This window comes from Aegilops tauschii, chromosome 6, assembly GCF_002575655.3.
Source record: "Aegilops tauschii subsp. strangulata cultivar AL8/78 chromosome 6, Aet v6.0, whole genome shotgun sequence".
Taxonomy (NCBI): Eukaryota; Viridiplantae; Streptophyta; class Magnoliopsida; order Poales; family Poaceae; genus Aegilops; species Aegilops tauschii.
Window position 1 is genome coordinate 443,365,241 of NC_053040.3, and position 21,206 is coordinate 443,386,446.

Genomic DNA, 21,206 nt, shown 5'->3' on the forward strand with positions numbered 1-21,206 from the left:
TCCAGGAGATATATTGTTTATGTTTCCCCAAATCAACACAACAGAAAGATGAGAGCGAGGAGGCAATACCATGCGAAGGAGGAAGCGGTTGTTGTGTGGGTGTTAGGGAGGACTGCGTTGGTGTGAACGGGGCTGGTGGCAACAATATATAAGAGAACAAAAATTTATATCAGCTTCAGAGGTAAGATGCACTTTGCATTGCAACAACAAAGAGTTTATCTCTTAATCCTAGAGCACCGTCGACCATTATGTACTGCTGCAATGTTCCAAGATAAAGATGAAATGGGGAGGGGCTGCATACATCTGTCAAGTTGATAACCTCACTTGGATCACAAACACTACTGACTGAACTTGAACCAAAGAGGAAGAAAGCAACATTGATTTATGATATCTTCCAGATAGATTAATGGAATCGTTTTCATTTATTCAAACCTTAAGCTAACTAACTAGTTAATCCAGTCTGTCTTCTGCTATTTTGTTGAGAAATGGGACAAGTTCTTGCACTGATTAGTTCCATCATGATGAGCATCAATTGAGCAGGTACGTACACATGCAAGGACAGAGATACTATACATATATGATTGCGATGCCGAGTGAGTCGAATGTACCTCTATCCATCACAAATAATTCAGTGCTACTGGTACCACTAAATTAGGGACTCAGCTCATCAGGAAGCCAAATTAAATTACACTGGTAGAGAATAGGCCTTTAGTCCCGGTTCGCAAAGGCCATTAATTCCGGCTGTGCAACTGGGACTAAATATGCGCGACTAAAGCCCCCCCCCCCTTTAGTCGCGCCTCTTACGAACCACGACTAAAGGCCCGTCCACGTGGGCGCCAGGAGTCCGTCGGGGCGGAGGACCTTTAGTCCCGGTTCTCGTGGCTAACCGGGACTAAAGGCCTCCTCCGCAGGTTTAGGGTTTTAGCCCCCCTAAACCTGGTTTCTTTTTAATTTGTAGTGTTTTATTTCTTTTATATTTTATTTTGTGTTTTATTTTAATTTTGATGAAGTTTCAGTACACATATTCTACGCTACTATATACATGCATATGAAATTTCAAACAAGAAGAATTCAAGAGGAATATATAATATATATTCAATCTCAGGTGACCATATACAACTTCGAACAAGTTTCCATACACAATTAGGATGGATGACCATATACAACTTCGAACAAGTTTCAATCTCGGGTATGCATATAAATTTCTTCGTCCTCGGTATAGTGTTCTCCTTTAGGATTGATGACTTCCCTCATGAAAAATCCTGCTAATTCATCTTGAATTGGTCGGAAGCGAGCTTCTGGACTAAGCCTCCTCCGCAAGTTATCCGTCGCCTTCCGCACGCTATCCGATGCCTTCCGCTCAGAGGTGTGTCTCCGGATGTTCTCACAAACATAGTATCCACATAGATTGGTCCCCGGTGGCTGCTTATCCACATTAAATAACCTTCTAAAATCTAGCTCATGTTTGAATTCACCGACAATTTCTTCTGAGAACCGTCTCCAAACCCTACAGGGCAAAGAAAATTAAATGAACAAGGGAGTTATTAGTTACTGGATATTAGGAAATGAACGAAAGAGACCGATCGATATAGAGCTCAAATGATTGAAAATAATTACTTTTGCAGCATTTTTCTCATGTCGGCCCAACGCTTTGGATCCGAATCCATAGAGTCCATGATTAGAACTCTGGAGGTGTGAAGTTCAATATTTAGCAGAATCCAGTGGAACCTGCGGACACGTTACATGCACAGTCATGCATAACTCATCGATTAGACATACCATGCATGGAGTAAACAAAAGAGAATGGGCACAAGAGAGAAACACTCACCCAAAATGGTAAGGAAATAGAATATGACTTTTGAGTTGATGCTTTCTAAGAAACTTGTACAAGTCTTTCTCCACGTCTTCGGGGTGATTTTGTAACACATGTCCATTAACGATATGTGGGTCAATGAACCCAACATCATGGATGTTTCTTATTTTGCATTCCCAAATCTTCAATCTGCATAATAGCGTACGCAACAATATAGTTAGGACAATATATATATATATATATATATATATATATATATATATATATATATAGTGCAGGCATTGAAGAACGAGATGAGGTAGAAATAAATCACTTACAGAACGTAGCAACTCAGCATAGATTTGTCGAGCTCGCAGATTGAACAGCTGGAACAATTCACTCATATGAACTTGTACAGAGTACCGTTTGGTGTGATGCTCCTCTGTAACATCCGCATAAACATATTCTTTGTCGGCCCATGTTATGAATTGCTTGTACCAACGTAGCAGATTTCGCATTTGTGGTGGTAGACTATTTTCCCACGCAGGCTCGACGAGAGGCCCATTCCGCACATATTGTAATGCTATCTCACATACTGGCGCATCCTCAAGGCCTAAGAAGGCACGAAGAGTCAAACCCATCTCGGACGCTTGTTTCATGGCACTCGCTACAGTCAATCCAAGTGCTGCCGCAGCTGCTATGATCTCGGGGTCCTCTTCCGGACCGGCTTTCACTATGAGCGGGGGGTTCGATTGTTTATTCTGCATCCCGAGCTGGTCAACTTGTTTCCCGATTTTTTTACTTTCTTCTTTCTCCTCCTTCAATATTTTTGCTTGCCTACGAAGTTCATGTCCATAGTCGTCAGGCATATTCAGCTCGGCTTGGGACGGTGTCGTCAAAAAATCCTTAGCCCACTTCTTTTGCTTCTCAGTGAATACTTGCTTGGGCTCAGGCTCTTTTATCGCCTTCATATCCGCCTTCCATTTCTCATAATGAGCAGACGCGGCCAATTTGGTTTCAGCTTCACTAAGTTCCCAAGGCCTTGGGAGGGGAGGCTTCAGTGATGGCTCCGGTACCCTTGTGGTCTTAGGTACATAAGGGTCCGGGTTAATAGTCCAGGAGCGGGTTTCCTTGCTGTCCGCCTGCTTCTGCTTCTTCGCCGGAGGTGGATTGGGGGGCGTCCTACCCGCCGGAGGAGGATTGGGGGGCGGCAGCTGCTTACCCGCCGGAGGTTGTGGATCGGGGGACAGCGTCGAATGGCGTGAAGGAGGTGTAGGTGAACCACCACGACCACCATCACCGCCACCACCGCCACCACCACCACCACCACCACCATCGGAGGGGGGTGGACTTGTTAGCCTTGGCGCCTCGCCAGGAAACACTATGTACTTCTTTTTCCATAGAATGATCTGGCGCTTGACATCTCCAAGTCTTCTCTCCCCTTCGGGTGTAGCTTTGTCAATCTCCAGGTCCTCAAACTCTTGGACTATGTCTTCCACCGTGACACGAGCATAGCCATATGCAATGGGGTTGTTGTGGTGGAGTGCTCCAGGTGTACAGGGTAAAGCACTGCCGGTAGCTACCTTCGTGGAAACGTTCACCACGGGATAATGCAGATCACATTCCTTCATCTCCTTTACATCATCCACGGGGTAGTGAGGCTCCGGTGCACGAATCTCGATCATCGGTGCATTAGCACCAGGTGGGGCATCCGTGGAAGCCACGCTGCTTCTCCGCTGCTGGCTTCCGCGATCCGCTTCATGATCTTCATGCGGCCCTGCAGCCGATTTTTCTTTTACTAGTTCATGCACGGTCTGCTTCAACTCATGGAGTTCCGATGCAAACTTCGCCAAAAGATCTGCATCCCGGTCCGTCTTTCTCTTACGGCTTCTGTAACAGTACGGGTCATTGTCCTAGGAAAACCCTACTTTCCACGGAATTCTGCCTTTGCCTCGTACACGTCCTCCATGTTCATCATTCCCGAGGGCTGTTGTCAGTGCGTCTTTCTCTCTGTTGAACTTGATCAAGCCCTCTTGAGCTTGGGTCATTGCGTCAATAAGGGCTTCGGTGGGAGCAAACTTTTTCTTCCGGTGAACACACACCCCTGTCTCCGGGTCTAGCGATCCCCCATGCCCGTACCACCAGCTTTTGGCCCTTGGGTCCCATCCCTCTGTACCTAGAGGGATTCCTCGCACCCTCAGGTCCTCCTCCATCTTCTGCCACTTAGGCTCCGAAAGGCGGTATCCTCCTGGCCCCATAATATGATGGAACTTTTTCTTACTCGCATTATCCTTATTTTTTCGATATTTCCTTGAAATGCTCCGATTTCTTTTGCCTCACAAATTCTGGCCAATCATCTTTCAGTTTCTCATGTTGTCCATTGAAATCCGGAGTCTTGCCCTTGTTGACATAGTCACGGGTTAAATTTTTCTTGAAGTTCCGGAATGCTTCGCCCATCTTCTGAAGAGCGAACTCTTTAACTAGCCTCCTCCTCTCATGTCCACCCGGAACCTCGTTACCGAATTCATCGACTTTGTTGTATTCCGGAGGTAGAATGAAATGTTTCATAAGCTTTCTCCAGCAATCCTTTTTCGTTCTCTTGTCGACAAAACTGAAACCAAGACGTGCCTTCTTTGGCTCCTTCCATTCCTGGACGGTGATCGGGACGTTGTCTCTAACAACGACTCCGCATTGGTTGATAAACTTTGAGGTGTGCTGTAGGGGCTTGCCGGTTTCACTGACAAAATCAATGGCATATGTTTCTCCTGTTTTCATCGCCTTGGATTTGCCACGCTTTGTCGTACTCGATCCGGCCGAGGGCTAAAAAAAGAAAGAGAGTCGCGCGTGTTAATACATATGTATTCACATTTCAGTAAGTTTGTATCACGAGAGGCTCAATGTATATATATACCTCGCCGGAGGTGGTTGCTACTTGCAATTCGAGATCGTCGTTTGTTGACGGTTGACCTCCGTCGACAATGTCTGTTCCTTCACCTTCTTGATCATCGACAATGTCTGTTCCACCGTCAAGGTTCAGAAAAGAAGAGACTACATCCTCTTCTTGCTCATATTCTGAGCCCGGCACATAAGGAATCTCGTTGTTTATGATGCCCATTAAATAACGTTCAGCCTCCGGATCCCTAAGCGGCTCGGCTCTATAGTCCGCCATATGTCACTCCTGCATGTAGTAAAAATTAATTAAGTATAAAGGAATTAAAAATAAGATTAAGGGGACATAGAGGAGGAGGAATTAAAAAATAAGATTATTGAGCACTAATTTGCATAGAAGTTTTTGTTTGAGCACTGCCAAGTATTTTCTTTTTCCTTTTCTTCTTCCTTTTCTTTTTCCTTTTCTTCTTCCTTTTCTTCTTCCTTTTCTTTTTCCTTTTCTTCTTCCTTTTTCTTTTTCCTTTTCTTATTTTGTTTTTCCTTTTCTTCTTCCTTTTCTTTTTCCTTTTCTTATTTTGTTTTTCCTTTTCTTCTTCCTTTTCTTTTTCCTTTTCTTCTTCCTTTTCTTTTTCCTTTTCTTCTTCCTTTTCTTTTTCCTTTTCTTATTTTCTTTTTCCTTTTCTTCTTCCTTTTCTTCTTCCTTTTCTTATTTTGTTTTTCCTTTTCTTATTTTCTTTTTCCTTTTCTTCTTCCTTTTCTTTTTCCTTTTCTTATTTTGTTTTTCCTTTTCTTCTTCCTTTTCTTTTTCCTTTTCTTCTTCCTTTTCTTTGTTTGAGGAGGACGGCAGGCAGCGGCGGGCGGCGGAGGACGGCAGGCGTCGGCGGGAGGCAGAGGACGGCAGGCAGGCGACGGCGGCGGCAGGGGCAGGGGCAGCGGTGGCGGCGGCGGCAGCGCGCAGGGGCAGGGGCAGCGGTGGCGGCGACGCGCAGGGCAGGGCAGGGGCGGCGGCGGCAGTGCAGGGCAAGGGCGGCGGCGGCGGCGCGCAGGGGCAGGGGCAGCGGTGGCGGCGGCGCGCAGGGCAGGGCAGGGGTGGCGGCGGCAGTGCAGGGCGTCGGAGCTCACTAGGGGCAGGGCGTCGGCGTCGGGGCAGGGCGTCGGCGTCGAGAGGAGAATGGGAGGTGGGGGAAAATTTACGAAGTGCTGTATATATAGACAGAGCATTAGTCCCGGTTGGGGACACCAACCGCGACTAAAGGTACCCTTTAGTCCCGGTTGGGGACACCAACCGCGACTAAAGGTACCCTTTAGTCGCGGTTGGTCTCCCCAACCGGGACTAAAGGTTCTTTCGCGCCGCTTTCGTTCCCGCGCGGAAAGAGCCTTTAGTCGCGGTTCGTGTCACGAACCGCGACTAAAGGTCCTTTTTCATATAAAATAAAACTAATTCATTTTAAAATCTTAAAAATACAAATAATATATCAAAAAATTCAGAAAAATAAAACTAATTCATTTTAAAATCTTAAAAATACAAATAATATATCAAAAAATTCAATAAAATAAAACTAATTCATTTTAAAATCTTCAAAATACAAATAATATATCAAAAAATTCAGAAAAATAAAACTAATTCATTTTAAAATCTTAAAAATACAAATTATATATCAAAAAATTCAGAAAAATAAAACTAATTCATTTTAAAATCTTAAAAATACAAATAATATATCAAAAAATTCAGAAAAATAAAACTAATTCATTTTAAAATCTTAAAAATAGAAATAATATATCAAAAAATTCAATAAAATAAAACTAATTCATTTTAAAATCTTAAAAATACAAATAATATATTAAAAAATTCAAAAAAATAAAACTAATTCATTTTAAAATCTTAAAAATACAAATAATATATCAAAAAATTCAATAAAATAAAACTAATTCAGTTTAAAATCTTAAAAATACAAATAATATATCAAAAAATTCAGAAAAATAAAACTAGTTCATTTTAAAATCTTAAAAATACAAATAATATATCAAAAAATTCAGTTCATCGATCCCTTCAAGGTTTGACAAAAGGTTTGATACATCATTCAGTTCATCGACCAAATACAAATCATCCAGATTCGCCATCGTACGTTTTAATTCACATGATCCATTCAACAAAGTTTGGTACAATAAATTATTACACATCAATTCTTCCCTTGTGTCCCTGCTTGCTTACGATTGTGCCGTATCCATGGAGCATCCTCATCATTTAACTTAATGCTTGGGTCAGTGTTCACTTTGAAGGGCGGAATTTCACCAAACATATTATAATCTTCTGACATGTCTGTCTTGTCCTCCACTCCCACGATGTTTCTTTTCCCTGAAAGAACAATGTGGCGCTTTGGATCATCGCATGATGTACTGATCGTTTTCTTATCTTTCCGTTTCCTCGGTTTGCTACTCATGTCCTTCAAATAAAAAACCTGAGCGACATCTTTGGCAAGGACGAATGGTTCGTCAAGGTAACCAAGATTGTTGAAATCCACCATTGTCATTCCGTATTGCTCGTCCACCTTTACCCCACCTCCTGTTAGCTTGAACCATCTGCACCGGAACAAAGGGACCTTAAAGGAGGGTCCATAGTCAAGTTCCCATATCTCCTCTATGTAACCATAATATGTGACCTTTTGCCCATTCTCGGTTGCTGCATCAAAGCGGACACCACTGTTTTGGTTGGTGCTCTTTTTATCTTGGGCGATGGTGTAAAATGTATTCCCATTTATCTCGTACCCTTGGAAAGTCGTTATAGTCGAAGATGGTGTCTTGGCCAACATGTACAGCTCATCTCCAACATCATTGTCATTCATTAAATGTTTTCGCAACCAACTGCCGAAAGTCTCCATGTGGGCCTTTCTAATCCAGGATTCAGGCTTCCCCGGGTTGTCCGAGCGTAAAATATTCTTGTGTTGCTCGAAGTACGGAGCCACCAAGCTGGAATTTTGCAGAACTGTGTGGTGTGCTTCAGTCATAGAATGACCGTCCATACATATCGTTGATTTCCTTCCGATCGTGCCTTTTCCACATAGTCTCCCCTCGTGCCGCGATTGAGGAATACCAATCGGCTTAAGGTCAGGAACATAGTCAATACAGAACTCAATTACCTCCTCATTTCCATAGCCCTTGACGATGCTTCCTTCTGGCCAAGCACGGTTATGAACATATTTCTTTAATACTCCCATGAACCTCTCAAAGGGGAACATATTGTGTAGAAATACAGGACCGAATGGAAATCTCTTCGACTAAGTGGAGCAGGAGGTGCGTCATAATATCGAAGAAGGATGGTGGGAACACCAACTCGAAACTGACAAGGCATTGGACCACATCGTTCTGTAACCGTGGTAGATCTTATGGATTGATTACCTTCTGAGAGATTGCATTGAGGAATGCACATAGCTTCACAATGGCTACTCGAACATTTTCCGGTAGGAGCCCCCTCAAAGCAATCGGAAGCAATTGCGTCATAATCACGTGGCAGTCGTGAGACTTCAGGTTTAGGAACTTTTTGTCCGCCATGTTTATTATTCCCTTTATATTCGACGAGAAGCCAGACGGGACCTTCATACTGCTCAGGCATTCAAAAAAAAATGACCTTCTCTTCTTCGGTAAGAGCGTAGCTGGCACGACCTTGAAACCATTCCGGATGCCGGTCATCTGGGTCTTTCAAAAGTTGCTGGTCCTGCCGTGCTTCCTTTGTATCATTTGTCTTCCCATACACGCCCAAGAAGCTTAGCAGGTTCACGCAAATATTCTTCGTAACATGCATCACGTCGATTGCAGAGCGGACATCTAGGACTTTCCAATATTCTAGCTCCCAAAATATAGATTTCTTCTTCCACATGGGTGCGTGCCCGTCAACTCCCCGCGGAACTGATTGTCCGCCAGGACCCTTTCCAAAGATGACTTTCAAATCCTTGACCATATCAAATATCTCAGCACCAGTACGTTCCGCAGGCTTCGGCCGGTGATCTGCCTTGCCGTTGAAATGCTTGCCTTTCTTTCTTATGTTATGATTTCGGGGAAGAAATCGACGATGACCCAGGTACACGTTCTTCTTACAATTACCCAAACGTACACTTTCAGTCTCATGTAAGCAGTGCGTGCATGCATTGTATCCCTTATTTGTCTGTCCCGAAAGGTTACTGAGAGCAGGCCAATCGTTGATGGTTACAAAAAGCAACGCTCGTAGGTCAAATTCCTCTTCTTTGTTCTCATCCCAGACACGTACACCAGGTCTGCCCCACAACTGTAAAAGTTCATCAACTAATGGCCTTAGGTACACATCGATGTCGTTCCCGGGTTGCTTTGGACCTTGGATGAGCACTGGCATCATAATGAACTTCCGCTTCATGCACAACCAAGAAGGAAGGTTGTAGATGCATAGAGTCACGGGCCAGGTGCTATGGCTGGAGCTCTGCTCGCCAAAAGGATTCATGCCATTAGTACTTAGACCAAATCTTATGTTCCTTGCGTCAGCTGCAAAATCTTTGAACACTCTGTCGATCTTTCTCCATTGCGTTCCATCAGCGGTGTGTCTCAACTCCCCGTCGGACTTACGGTCCTCTTTGTGCCATCGCAACGACTTGGCATGCTTTTTGTTCCTGAACAGACGTTTCAACCGTGGTATTATAGGAGCATACCACATCACCTTGGCGGGAACCCTCTTCCTGGGTTTCTCGCCCTCAACATCGTCACCAGGGTCATCGCCTCTGATCTTATAACGCAATGCAGTGCATACAGGGCATTCATTCAAATTCTCGTATTCACCACGGTAGAGGATGCAGTCGTTAATGCATGCATGTATCTTCAGAACCTCTAAACCTAGAGGGCAGACAACCTTCTTTGCTTCATACGTACTGGCGGGCAACTCGTTATTCTTCGGAAACATATTCTTCAACATTTTCAGCAAATTTTCAAATGATGAGTCAGCTACACCTTCCTGTGCCTTCCATTTTAGCAAATCCAGTGTGCAGCCCAGCTTTTTCAGACTATTATCGCATCCTGGATACAACGACTTTTTGTGATCCTCTAACATGCGATCCAAATTCTCCCTCTCCTTGTCAGTTTCGCAGCGTCTCCGTGCATCAGCAATGGTCCGACTAAGATCATCAGCGGGCTCATCATGTGCCTCTTCTTCACCTTCACCTAACCCTTCCCCACCTTCAGCATCATCCTCCATGAAAGTATCACCGAAATGATCATGATAGTTGTCATCGATATCATCCCCTTCTTCATCTTCTTCCATTCTAACCCCTCTTTCTTCATGCTTGGTCCAACAATTATAGCTTCACATGAAACCGTGCCGAAGCAGGTGCATGTGAACGTCTCTTGAGGAGGAGTAACCCTTCAGATTCTTACAGACAGCACATGGACAGATAATAAAACCTCGCTGCTTGTTCGCATTTGCCACTACGAGGAAATCTTTCAAACCCGTAGTGAACTCACCGGAGAGTCGGGGACCGTACATCCATTGCCAATTCATCTGCATTATTATTATATAAAGTATATAATTAACCATCATGCATTTGTTAAACTAACTAGCTAGAAATAATACAAATTAAATAATGAACTACACACATGCATATTTTATCAATGACACATGAAAGGTTCAAGTTGCTAACCGCGATCGCGGAGGAAAAATAAATGAGAAAGCTCAAGTGTGGCTCGGACACTTCATATCATGTTTGTTTCATGCTCTCGGGCATTTCATCGAACACCTTGTGTGCATAGGAGGAACCAAAAGCAAACCCACCACCCCCCTTCTGAATTGTGGCTAAGTGAAGTGAGCTGAGTCCTATATATAGGGATGGGCCTTTAGTCCCGGTTGGCCTGGCCAACTGCGACTAAAGGCCTTCGGGCCAGCCTGAGGACCTTTAGTCCCGGTTGGCCAGGCCAACCGGGACTAAAGCCCCTCCCGTCCGCCAGCTGTCGACCGAGCGCGCTGGGCCCAGATAGTTGGTCGCGGGTCTCCTCCCGAACTGCGACTAAAGACCCCTTTTGTCGCGGTTCGATTATTTTAGGGACTAATGGGGGCGTATGGAAGCCTCTTTTTCTACTAGTGTTAGTATGTGAATTAAGTTGTCAAGTGACACTATTTTTGCCAAAGGTGATAATTTTCTGCATCTAGTTTTGTCCGAAGAACATTTTCTGCATCAAGTTTAGTTTAGAAACTAGGCTACACCAGAGGCGCAATAACTTGTAAAAAAACATCACAGTCGAGAGGGATCGACCTTCTATTGGGAGTCGTGGTGGACGACCTCATAGTAGAGGTTGAGGTAGGACTCGGCAATGTCCTCGTCAGCTTGGGTGCATGTCTCGGGTCATCGATGTCGTCCATGGAATTGGAGGGCGCCTCCTACAACGAAAACAATAACGATCGTCTTATCAAACTGATGTTAAATCAGTACTACATCATGACTGTCCTATACAGCACAGTAACTACAAATGGGCTCTAGTACATCCAGCAGGAAATGGGAATCACCTGTAAGAAGAGTACGAAGTGTGCTAATCCGAATCATCGCTTATAACCTAGACGTAACACTAAACAGGAATCATCTATGCCATGACACGAGTAAAATCTTAGTGGAATTGGTAAATACTACCCTAACCAATTAGACTCCAACACACAGCAGAGTAGTAACCACAAATGGGCTATAGTACAGCCACCAGCGAGTAAGAAGTGTGCTAATATCAATCATAACTTTGAATCTAGACGCAGAGGTAAATAGGGCTCATCTATTCCATGACACAAGAGTAAAATTTTACAATGCCCAGTAAATTATTCCGTAACAGTAGCTAATTATACTCCAACACACAAGCACAGCAAGCATAAACCAAATAACCCATGGCCTTGAAAACAGAGCATGGGCACAAGAGAGGGAGCTAGAGGTAGGAGACGGAATCACCGGAGAGGAGGTTGTAGTCGACGCAGCACACAACCGCCGCCGCCATCACGCGGTAGAGGAGGTCGCCTCAAGAAGCGCAGCCGCGCCAGAGACTCGGCCGCTTCGTCAAGTCTTCTAGTACAAGGAGCTCATCAAAACATATCACACTCATGACTAGTGTTGCTATCAAGGGATACAAAGTTTTAGCTCAAGTAACATGTGGATAATTTCTGCCCCACTAACAAATAGTGAGCATTTAGCTCAAGTAAGAGCATCTCCAACAGCCGCGCTATATAAGCGTCGCGCTGAAAAATCAGTGTTTTTTGCGCGCGCGCGCTACCGCTTCGGGTGCTCCAGCGGAGTCGGAAAAATCACGCGCGCGGCATATCTAGTTCAGCGCGTGGGCCGAAACGCCATCACGCGCCACTTATTTGCTGCGCCCGCTCCCGCGCGCTGGACTCTCGAGCGCTTGCTCGCAACTCCACCTATCCCATCCATCCGCGGCGCCGCCGCCACCTGCGCCACCCGGCGACCGTTCCGGCGCTTCCCCGGCCTATCCCCACGCCGCGGCGGTTTCCTCTGCCTCCCTCTAGTCATCGCCGCTCCTCGCGCGCGGCGGTCCTCCGACGAACGGCGCGCGGCCGCTCGCTGCCGCTCGGCGCCCGCAAGGTGTTTGACAAAACGCCCGCAAGGTATTTATTGCTCAAACTTCATGAATTTGGTGCATGTTGATTGTAGTTTCTATAGCCTAGTATTGAACATTGTAGATGAGTTCGTCGTATGATTCTTCCGAAGAAGAATTTGATATGAAAGAGGAGGAGGATCTTGCAATGATCCTAGCTATGCACATCAATAAAAAACCGAAGCACGGTGGTTCGGTTATGGTTCGGCAGAAAATTTGGAGGGATAGGATTGATGCCCATAACAGATTGATGAGGCACTATTTCATGGAGAATCCCACATACCCGGAGTCGTACTTTCGTCACCGGTTTAGGATGAGCACCGAGTTGTTCAGGCGCATTGCAGAGAAACTAGCGAGCCATGACTGGTTTTTTCAGCAAAGGAGGAATGCCGCCGGAGAGCTCGGGCATAGCACCTTTCAGAAGGTGACAGCCGCTTTGTGTATGTTGGCATACGGTATCCCGGCTGATCTAGTTGATGATCACTTGGCTATGGGTGAGAGCCAAGCCATCATGTGTGTCAAGCGCTTCGCAGTCGGAATTGTCCAAGTGTTTGGCTAGGAGTATTTGAGATCTCCCAATGTTGAAGATGCCGCAAGGCTATTGGAGATGAACAAAGCTCGCAGCTTCCCAGGTATGCTTGGCTCAATAGATTGCATGCATTGGAGTTGGAAGAATTGTCCAAAGGCAAGGCATGGGCAATTCCACGGCCAAAAAAAGGGTTCCACTATAATCCTTGAAATGGTGGCTGATCAAGAGACTTGGATTTGGCATGCTTTCTTTGGAATGCCTGGATCTTTGAATGACATCAATGTTGTCAACCGGTCACTACTGATGAATAAGATTGCAAATGGTGATTTGCCACCGGTGCAGTTTGTAGCAAATGGACGTACATACAACTATGGCTATTATCTTGCGGATGGCATCTATCCAAAGTGGCAAACATTTGTGAAGCCGTTGAAAAAACCGAAAGGTAAGAAAAATCTTGATTTCCACAATGCTCAGGGGGCGGCTAGAAAAGATGTGGAGAGAGCTTTTGGGATTTTGCAAGCCCCATCTGCTATTGTGAGAGGACCGGCTAGATTTTGGGATCAAAAAATGCTTTGGTACATCAGGCACGCTTGTGTGATCATGCACAGCATGATCATCGAGAATGAGCGTTGTCAAGATGTAGACTACTCTCAATATGAGCTCTTGGGACATCCTGTGCGAGTGCGACGAAGGGCTCAAAAGGGTGGCCCGTTTTGTTGCCTCCTATCATGTCATTCAACATCCCGCAGCGCATGATGATCTTCAGAAGGATCTCATTGAGGAGTGGTGGGCATGGAACGGGCGACAAAGAGTATCATGATTTGTGCGTTCGATTTTATATTGTTGAACTATTTGTCGTGTTATTGAACTATTTGTTGTATTGAACGATAAACTATTTGTTTGAGTTGTAATAACGAAATTGAACTATTTATTGTTGATTTATTTTGTTTGTGTTTGATCTTTTTGCTTGTGTTTGGAATGCATATGTTGTTTGTGCCAGAGTCGCGCGCGCTGCATTTTTGCGCGCTGCTGGAGCTGCGCGCGCCCTGCATTTTAGCGCGGCTGCTGGAGCCAGCGTTGCCCGCCGCGCCAAACCAGGCGATGGACGCGCGGCAAAGTAGTTTTTAGCGCGCGGCGCGTTCGGCGGCTGTTGGAGATGCTCTAATCAACATTAAACTGTAGGCAAAGGAGCTAGTTTTCACCAAATGACAGAACAAAAGTTGTAATTTTAGCTAAGGAGCAAGCAGGATTTATCGTGGATGTACTGCTACGGCAGACCAAGCAAATATTACATACATAAATATGCAGTAGTGCTACTCAGGACTAAGCAGATTCGTTCAATTAGACAGCTACGTACTAATGCTTCCTTCCTGCAAACAAATCATCACCAAACTGTTGAATGGTGTCCAGCCACCAATGATAGATAGATAGATAGTATGGAGGACTGCACTGCAATCAGTAGGGATGCAAATTTAGAACCTAAAGGGCACCCTCCGACCCTTGTTAGTTCAACCAAATGAAGTAATTTTCCAAGAGTGAGGTGAATTCTGAAATTTATGGTTCATTCAGTTGAACTGAGTGGGGTCAGAGGGTACCCAAATTTGCATCGGGAGCAATCAGGCATGATTCTTTTGAATCGAGAGAAAAATCATGCTAGCATGATTGATAGATGGCACGCAACAGCTAAGTCCTAGATGTACTGATTGGGTGGTTTGGATGGGCTCACCTGCAGCGTATGTGCAGCAAGCTCCTCCCTCCGGGTGAGGCGTGCACCTCGAGCACGCGAGCTCCAGGAGCCATTCCTTGGCCGCGGCCAGCTCGAAGCCACGGCCAGCGGATCTTGTTGATGCGCCCGCCGTCGCACGAAGAAGAGGGACGAAGAGAGAGAGGCTAGGGTTCCCGGAGGAAGCGGCCAACCCGGCTTCCGTCAACAGAGCCACGGGCAGGGGGCGGAGCACCCAGCATCGGGTTAAAAATTTCAACGAAATTTCAGTGAAATTTCCAAAATTTCGCATATTTCAGTGGGGTCCGAAATATTATCAACACCAAAATTTTGATGCAGATTCAAATAAATTTAAATTATTTTAGAATTCAATAAAATTAAGCTAAATTTGAAATTGAAAAAGGCCAGTGCTACAAATCAGCCGGCTGACGGGATGGAATTTTAAACCGCCTCACTGGCCGTTAGATCAGCCCCAATGCACCGTCGGATCCCTTCCGTCAGCTGCTTTGAATGGTCAACGCGGACACGTCCCCTCCTCACATCGCATAACAGCCCCTACTCTCTCCTTCGATTTCGTAACACTCTGAGCCGCTGGCGACGACCGACAAACGTCGGCACGGCGGCGCTCCGTCACAGCACACGATGCCGCCGGTGATGCCCAATTGAAACACCGGCCGCTCGATGAAGCTTCATCGCAACCTCGGCGGCCCCCGGCGAAGCCCATTGCAGCTACGTCGCTCACCGCGTGCTGCACTGTAGCTCCACCGACGGCGCGCGGCACCATGGCCGTTGCACTGCAGCTCCGCCGCCGACGCGCAGCACCATGGCTGTTGCATTGCAGCTCCGCCGCCGACTCTTCCACCCACCAGCGGCGTGTTGCATTGCAGCTCCGCCTTCGCCGTGGGGTAGCACGCTTGTTGAACTGCAGCTCCGCTGCCACCGATGTCAACTGCTACTGCTGTGAAGAGATTGAGGAGCTCCTCCATCCACAGCTGCAACGCGGGCGTCTGTAACATGGTGTCGCTGCACACGCGAGGTTGCAGCAGAGGCTGCGGCGCCGGCCCAGCCTTTCGGTGCGGTGGTCGGAGGAGCTGCAATAAATCCTGACTCGAGGAGATGCAACCAGTACTTCAATGAATCACCACGTTGTTGGGACGGCGGCGCTCGCGCGGTGCTGCATAGGTGGAGGCCAGCGCTGATGGTTGCAGAAGATGGAGGTCAACTGGCGTGGGAAACAAACGAGAGCTGGGCGGAGATGTGAGAGGAGAGAGGTAGGAGACGTAAGGTAGAAAACGGGTGGATGTGGAGGAAATGGGTGGTGCATCGTTCGTGGTCCCACTGCGACGCGTGGCATACGAGCAAAGCGGATGATTTTTGGCAGAGATCATCCGGTTGTTTTTAAACGTTTTCCATTGAAAAATCCGAAATAATTTTTGAAATATGCGAAATTTCTGAGAGGAGAAGACGGCCGGCCCTCTGCTGCTCGCGGCGGCCCGACCACGGTGGCTCCTCCGCGACGACCGGAGAGGAGAAGAGACGTGGAGCGCCGTCGCGTGGAGGTGGAGGTGCAGGAGGCATCGGCGGCGGGGGTCGTGGAAGGGAGGGAGGGAGCCGCAGCGGCTCGCGTGGGAGACGTGGAGGGAGGGATTTGGGGTTTGGGGATTGCACGCCGCAGACTAGAAAGAGCATGGACGTCCGTACGTCGCCGGCGAGGCTCCCCGGCTTGCACTTGCATGGGGGTAGAGTTTCTTCTCTCTTTTTTCTTTTCATTTCTCAAATCAAACAGAAGAAAGAAAAGTCGTGCGGAGGAAAACGGCGACTCGAAAGAAAGAAAATATGCGTTGCCTGTTGGTTGGTTTGATCGATCGATCGCGCGAGAGAAACGCGCGCAGCTCGCGCACGTGCTGATGCGGTTGGGCCCCACCCGCACCCGCCACGAGCGCCCGCGGAGTCATTACTCTTTCTTGACTTGATCCGTGCGTGCACGTAGACGTAGACGGGCGTGTTTACGAGCAGAGCCGCAGTCGGATTCCGAATCTGGCTGGCCTTTGCATCATACCCGCCCCAAAGTCTATATATACGTAGAAGAACCAGAATACATACCTTGCTACGCCAGTGTCCTAGTTTACTAATCCCAACCTTCTTTACTTGTTTACGATCGACTACCTAGCCTAGCGCCCTAGCCATGGCGTGCCTTGCTGCGCCAGCAGCGTCCTTCGCTCCCTTCTGCAGGGGACCCTTTGCATCTCCGGCCAACTTGTATCGGCCGCCCGCCTCCATCGCCTCCTTATCTCCTTCGTCTCCCCCTTTCTACCCAAGCCGTGTCATGGTGAGGTGGAAAGCTCCCCCGGCGGGCTGGCTGAAGCTCAACTTCGATGGATCCGTGTACAACGATGGGTCCGGCCGGGCCAGCGTCGGCGGCGCCATCCGCGACTGCAACGGCCGCGTTCTTGTCGCCTTCGCCGAGCCGACGGAGCACTCGACGGTGGGCATAGTGGAGGCGAGGGCACTCATCCGCGGGCTGCGCCTCGCGTTGAGTCGCTTCCGCGGCAGGCTGGTGGCGGAAGGAGACGACCTGATGCTCGTGGAGCTTCTCACCGGCGAGGAGACGCAGACGCGCGTACCTCAGGCCATGCAAGACGAGATTCTCATGCTGCTTGGGTGCTTCGCGGCGTACAAGGTCCAGCACATCTTCCGCGAGGGCAATCAGGTCGCCCACGTCCTGTGCAAGGAGGCGTATCAGCGGCCGGGGGTGTGGGCGGGCGGGATCGTGCCGCACGCCGTCTGGGAGAAGGCGCAAGACGACGTGCATGGCGTGGCGCACGAGCGACTCTGCAAGAAGAAGTTATGATCAGCATCGTCAAGCGTTTGGTTTGTTGAAGAATATGGAAGATTGATGCATACCAAGACAAACCGTGGAACGGCGGTCGGCTGGCCGGCTGGTCCAAGAACGTCGCCGGGAGGAGGAGCTGCTGGCTTCACTTGCATGATAAGCTTGGTGGGGTGGGTCTATATGACCGGCGGAGTCGACCGGTCCGTAGATATCATATGTGAGGAAAAAATTATGCTTGTTTGTAGAAGTACTCTTTCTACTTCCTCTCCCAGTCACTATACGATCTAAGATTCGTATTGTAGCATCGATGAGTCTTGCATGGACGGTGATGCACCGTGATATTTGATTTGTATTCTATTCATGAGGTTTATGTTGCCTATTAAATCATCGACAACGCAAGTCACACCCACCACATTTTCGTCGTGAGATTTTTCCGTATGTCATGCACGCCTAAAGATTGGCGGAGGCTACAAGTTAAATATTTTTTCCTTCTTTTTTCTAATTACCAGTGCAAGTACATGAGTGTTAGTACTTTTTCCGCTTCCAAATGTAATTCACGTATTAGCCTCTGTTGGGTTTTTGAGTTTAATTGGTTCCAACGTTTTTGTTTTCCTTCCTCCTTCTCTACCCTCTCGTTGATTGTCTGTTGTCATCATCCTAACTATCGTTCACCGTCACTCATGCCTGATGTCGATGCCACCCCACCTCGACACCCTGTCGTGCTCAAGACGTCTCCCCCGCTGAGCATCCGTCAGTCCAGCCATCCCTCTAAATTTCACCGCTTCTCTGACGACGACAACTACCCCGCAAGCACACCTATAAACCTCTAACCTCTTTCATTTTTAAGAACTTGCAGGTGTGCGTCAGATTATTACAAATAGGGTGTGGCTAACAATCAATCGACTGAAAACTAGTTTTAGGTTAGTCGATCATTCTGGACCATTGGATGCAAAACCAGCAGCCAAATCGTCTTCTTCAACCTCCGGCTCATCATATTCTTCTGACCACCTCGCGTACGGCGCTCCCGCTCGTGCCCTCCCCTGAACCACCCCCACCGCCGGTCTTGCCCCCTGGCCATCCCTCTTGCGCCAAGCAATGACCGGTTTTTCTCTAGTGAACTTGCATCGCCGCCGTGCTGCCTCCCCCACCCTAAGATAGATGATGGAGTAGCCTGCCAGCGAGCTTCTTCCTCCCCTACGGTAGTTTCTTCCTTCTAGTGAAATTGACTGACCCAAAATAAAAACTCGGGTGACTGTCATGTAGCTATTGTGTTACAAAATGGAGTTATATATTACAAGAAGAGGTTAAACAAGGACGCGACAAAAGTGTGCAAACATAAACACACCACCCCCACATTACCATTAATAGATTACTCTAGCGAAGCTACCTCTAAGGCTCTAACATTTCTACATCAGCGTTGTGTCTCGTCTTCGTATTTGGGAAATTGAGCGATGTCTTTGTCATTTTCATTTGTGAGCAACTTGCCCATAGCAAAACACGTTTTAGTTTTCTTGCAAACTCATTATAACTGAAATATATTAAGGCAAGCTATCTTAGCATTGAGAAAACCTTTACCACCTCCTTCATTTAGTAACATGGGTTTGATGTTTGCGTTGATTCGGCTTTGGGTACTACTCCTATGTTTGTAAATCTGGCCCATTTTTCTCCCCATTTTTTCGTACCAGTTGAAGTATCTGACGGATTAAGCGTCAGCCTGAGAAGGAGAGGAATTCAGGTACATCGACAGCAGTCTTCAGAATTTGGTCTGCTTCTACTCTTCCAGCCGAAAGCTTCTCGGCCATGGCAGCGGCCGCCTCTCCATCTCTCAGTCTCCCTCCACCAGCGCAGCGCGCCACCCCAAAGCCGCGCCGCCGCACGCCGCCGCGAGACGTGGTCTCGTGGACGGCCGCCATCGCGCGCCCGGCGCGGGAGGGCGACCTGCCGTCGACGGCCGCCGCGCTCTCCGCCATGCTCTCCTCCCCCGCCGCGCCTGCGCCCAACGACGTCACCCTCCTCACCGTCCTCTCCGCCTGCGCCGGCGCCCACTCCTGCCCGCTCGCCCGGCCCCTGGCGCTATCGCTCCACGCCCTCGCCATCAAACTCTTCCCCAGCCACCTCCTCCTCTGCACCTGCCTCGCGCGGTTCTACCTCGCGTCCCGCCTCCCCCACCACGCCCTCCAGCTGTTCGGCTCTATGCCCGTAAGGTCCGTGGTCACGTACAACACCATGATCACCGGCCTCATGCGCAATGGCCTCGTCGCCGCCGCGCGCGAGGTGTTCGACGGAATGCCGGACCCGGACAAGGTTTCCTGGACGGCGCTCATCGACGGGTGCGTCAAGAACGGGCGCCACGACGAGGCGATCGACTGCTTCCATGCCATGCTGCTGGACGGCGTCGAGCCAGACTACGTCACGCTGGTAGCTGCCATCTCCACGTGCGCCGAGGTCGGCGCGCTCGGTCTCGGTATGTGGGTGCACCGGTTCGTGATCAGGGAGAGGCTGGAGGGCAACATCCGCATTGCCAACTCGTTGATCGACATGTATGCTCGGTGCGGTAAGGTGAAGTTTGCACGGCAGGTGTTTGACAGCATGAGGAAGCGGACGGTGGTCTCCTGGAACTCGATGATCATCGGGTTCGCTGCCAACGGACGGTCCACAGACGCCATCGAGCATTTCGAGGCGATGCAGAGGAAGGGGTTCAAGCCAGACGCTGTGACGTTCACGGGCGTGCTCACGGCCTGCAGTCACGCCGGTCTCACCGATGAGGGGCTGAGATACTATGACGCCATGAAGGCAGAGCACGGCATCACAGCAAGGATGGAGCACTACGGGTGCGTGGTCGACCTGCTCGGCCGGGCCGGGCGTCTGGACGAGGCCATGAGCGTGGTGGCGACCATGCCGATGCGGCCAAACGAGGTGGTGCTCGGAGCCCTGCTTGCTGGGTGCCGGATGCACGGGGACGTGGAGATGGCCGAGCAGCTGATGCAGTACCTCCTGGAGCAAGACCCCGGCGGCGACTCAAATTATGTGCTGCTGTCGAACATCTACGCTGCCGTCGGGAAATGGGATCGGGCCGGCAAGGTTAGGGGCCTGATGAAAGCCCGGGGAGTGAAGAAGAGGCCTGGACGGAGCGCCGTGGAGATCAACGGCGACGTGCATGAGTTTGTCTGCGGAGATCGGTCTCATCCGCAGGCTGCTGAGGTGTTCGACATGCTCGGCCTGCTGAGCCATGAGATGGCAGGGCGTGAGGCCGTGAGTTATGAATGAGCACTGGAATGCAGAAGACTGGAGGCTTTCAGTAGTCACCATGTTCTGCGTTTCGAGCGTTTGTACAGGCTACTGCTTTGCTTGCCCATCCACGAGAACATAAGACGAAAACAACTATGAGATGGCAGGGCGTGAGGTGTGAGTGAGCATTGCTCTTCGTTTCCAGCGTTTGTACAGGCTATGCCCATCCACGAGAACATAAGACGAAAACAACTAACGATTGATTAGAGATCTGTTGTATTTGCAGTTATGCGGTCATTGTGACTCCCATTACATGTACAGACAGTAACACAGGTGATGAATTGATCTTTTTATGTCAGACAGATGCGAAGTATCAGTGTTAAATCTTTAGAAGCAAATTTACAAGGCTTGTCATCATATGCCCATCTCGTTGTATATATGTGATCAGCTCAATCAAACATATACGTACACTGCATTTCTGGAAGGTAACAACACAAGCTCCTGAACTGATGGCGTCGATGTTACCGTGGAAATATTAGGACACTACTTTTTTCTTCGATTAATTCACTCGTAATGTCTCTCCTACTTGCTCTGGTATCCCTGTCAAAAACAA

General features: G+C 48.3%; 1 protein-coding gene across 1 annotated transcript; it reads left to right on the top strand.

Annotated features, from left to right (window-relative positions):
• The first annotated feature begins 19,112 nt into the window (after positions 1-19,112).
• LOC109766531 (pentatricopeptide repeat-containing protein At1g05750, chloroplastic-like) lies at positions 19,113-20,977 on the top strand. The gene has a single exon (XM_073502403.1). The coding sequence runs from the start codon at positions 19,166-19,168 to the stop codon at positions 20,630-20,632; it is 1,467 nt and encodes a 488-aa protein (XP_073358504.1). The 5' UTR covers positions 19,113-19,165; the 3' UTR covers positions 20,633-20,977.
• Positions 20,978-21,206: the final 229 nt, after the last annotated feature.